The 2459-nt window shown below is 35.8% G+C and overlaps 1 protein-coding gene across 1 annotated transcript; it reads right to left on the reverse strand.

Moving 5' to 3' along the window:
* Positions 1-2208, reverse strand: LOC132171897 ((E,E)-alpha-farnesene synthase-like). Its single transcript, XM_059583309.1, has 5 exons — positions 1480-2208; positions 1089-1307; positions 869-1010; positions 451-699; positions 1-350 (listed from the first exon to the last, which is right to left on the reverse strand). The coding sequence occupies exons 1-5, from the start codon at positions 1917-1919 to the stop codon at positions 51-53; spliced, it is 1350 nt and encodes a 449-aa protein (XP_059439292.1). The 5' UTR covers positions 1920-2208; the 3' UTR covers positions 1-50.
* Between the last annotated feature and the right edge of the window lie 251 nt (positions 2209-2459).

The raw sequence follows: 2459 nt of genomic DNA on the forward strand, positions 1-2459 counted from the left end.
ATAGTACTGCAGGTTTTCTTGATGCGAGATTTTCTTTCTTTGTTTTTTCCTTAGTAGAGCGTGAGAGGTTCAACTAGCAAAGACCGGATGTTGGTCCGAGTCTCTCGGTCTTGAACACCAAATCCATCTCCGTCTTGGTAAAGCCCATGCGCCACACGAGCAGCATTTGAGGCAATATTCACAAATGGCTGCAACATGGGTAATTGAGTAGTGAAGCATTGCCCATTTATTTTCTCCCACGTTTTGTTTATCATCCCTTTGATGTGCTTTCGAGCTATTTCCTCTGAAACATTCTCTTCTCTCATGTAGCACATGATTGATGAAGGAGCATCGCCTCTTTCTATTTCAGCCTGTTACAAGTTATTGTACAATTTTTTCATAATGAACCAATATATATATAGGCAAGGAAAGATCGAAGCATATTTTTCATTTGAAAGAAACAGTAATCACCTTTGAAGTCCCCAGATCATTGCAAAGTCGAATTATCATAGATATATTATACACAAGATCTTGGTTTTTCTTGATAAAATTTTCGAACTCCTCTTCTACCTCATGCTCTATACAAAAGAATGCATGCACCAAAATCACAGAGCCGGATGATGAAATCCATGCATTACTTAGATATTCTTGCAAGGATGGTGTATAGCCCATGTTGTACCACTTTGCTTCCACAAATAATGCAGCACAAAAATCTGTCCACTATTAACACAAAACAAGCTGTAAGAGCTAGCAAGAAAATATTTTCAAATATATGAGGAGAGCTAACCATACACATACTCTCAATTGCTCATTTCCTAACTTTTAAATGAAATAACAAATGAAAGTACATATAATTTTTACTTTCACACTTGAAAAGAGATGTGCATACCACTTTCTTTAGATGAAGTAACAGTTGGTTCCCACGCTTCTCCGTTTGAATTTCATTAGCGAATTCATTGGTTGTATTGTATAGTGCTAAGAAGCAAATCTTCATGCACTCTGGAAGCTCTTGAGTTTCCCTGACATCCCAACTGAATTTCGATTATGTTAATTAGAATTCTTAACATTCTAGAACATCCATGTGCCTTGTGTATTGAAATTTTCGATACCTATTTACGGCATTGGTGAAATGCGTTAGTTCTTCCAATGTGCCATAAACATCGTAAACATCATCAATTACTAATATGAGATTAATGACTTTAGAAAGCCACTTTCTCAAACATTTGTTCCGAGGTTCGAACCCTAACCCAACTGAGCACATGAAACTTTCGACCAGTCTGTCTCTTGCGAAATTCAAGTTCTCTGTGAGACCCAGATTCCTCCACCACCTAAAAATGAGACAAAAAGTATAAATAATTTATTTTCTTCAGTACAACATATGTTGTAATGATAACGACCGGAGATCATAATTTTGAACTCTAACTAGTGACTTCATAATTCACTCACTTTTTTAAAGGACGATTTAACAGTTACAAAGAAGCTAGCTTCTTTCCTTGTTACCTGGAAAGTTCCCTTAGATCTTTTTGAAGAGTGGCTTGAATTATGTTGAAATTAAGTTGAGCAAATTCAAGTAGAATGGGGTTCATGTGCCTGTCTTTCTCATAAACATTGATGTGCCATTTGACGTCAAACCACTGCACTCTCCTTTGTGCTGGAAGCTCCAAAGCATGGGCTACTTGTTTGGCAAGGTTTCCGTCCAAATTACAAGTGTTTTCTTTGAGAATTGCAGTTGAGAGTTGTTTGGCCTCATCCAGGATGTTTTCTCCTTCTAAAGCCAAGTACGAGGCCTCCAAAAGCTCGAGCATTCCTTTGAAATTCGCGTGTATGCTTTTCCTGAATGTACCCGTCTTTTCATCCATGAAGCCGCTAAACATATCTGAGTTCCATATCATGCATGCATGGCCGGGAGTAATTAGATATCGATCAGGATTTAGAAACATGCAATATCTAATTGGGAGTGAATTTTAACTGGATATTAGGATTTAAACTCTATTTGGATTTAGGGAAATTTCATTTACGCCTCCAAGCTATCGTGGCTTTTGTAATGTTCCCCAAAGTTAAAAAGTTTGCAATATGTATTAGCCTATTTCAATCACTCTGTTAGGATTTTGTATTAAGTCATAACAAAATGAACAAAAATATACTAAAATGAGATAAGTTCATCAATTCTACAACCTAGACCTTTTGGATAAGTTCTCATTTAACATATATAAGAGTACTAGTAGAGGTCCTGAATTCAAATCTTGTCTCCATCATTCTTCTTCTATATTCAAGATAGACCATATATCATAGGAACCGATATATATAAAAGGAAAAGAAAACACAAATGTCTTATATATATATATATGAAAGAACAAGAAAATATCTGAAGAAATGGTTTGGCTTCTTCCACACACGTACAATTAATGGAGAAAATATCTGAAGAAATGGTTTTCTGTCAAATACAACAGAAAACCATTTCTTAATTTTCTTCAGATATT

This window comes from Corylus avellana, chromosome ca2 (genome assembly GCF_901000735.1).
Source record: "Corylus avellana chromosome ca2, CavTom2PMs-1.0".
In the NCBI taxonomy this organism is placed as follows: Eukaryota; Viridiplantae; Streptophyta; class Magnoliopsida; order Fagales; family Betulaceae; genus Corylus; species Corylus avellana.

Excerpts from the sequence above, each read along its gene's own strand:
- LOC132171897 (XM_059583309.1), bottom strand. The coding sequence starts at position 1,919 with ATGTTTCTAAATCCTGATCGATATCTAATTACTCCCGGCCATGCATGC. Across the intron at positions 700-868 it reads TACTTCATCTAAAGAAAGTG|TGGACAGATTTTTGTGCTGC; the intron begins GTATGCACATCT and ends TTGTGTTAATAG. Across the intron at positions 351-450 it reads ATGATCTGGGGACTTCAAAG|GCTGAAATAGAAAGAGGCGA; the intron begins GTGATTACTGTT and ends AACTTGTAACAG.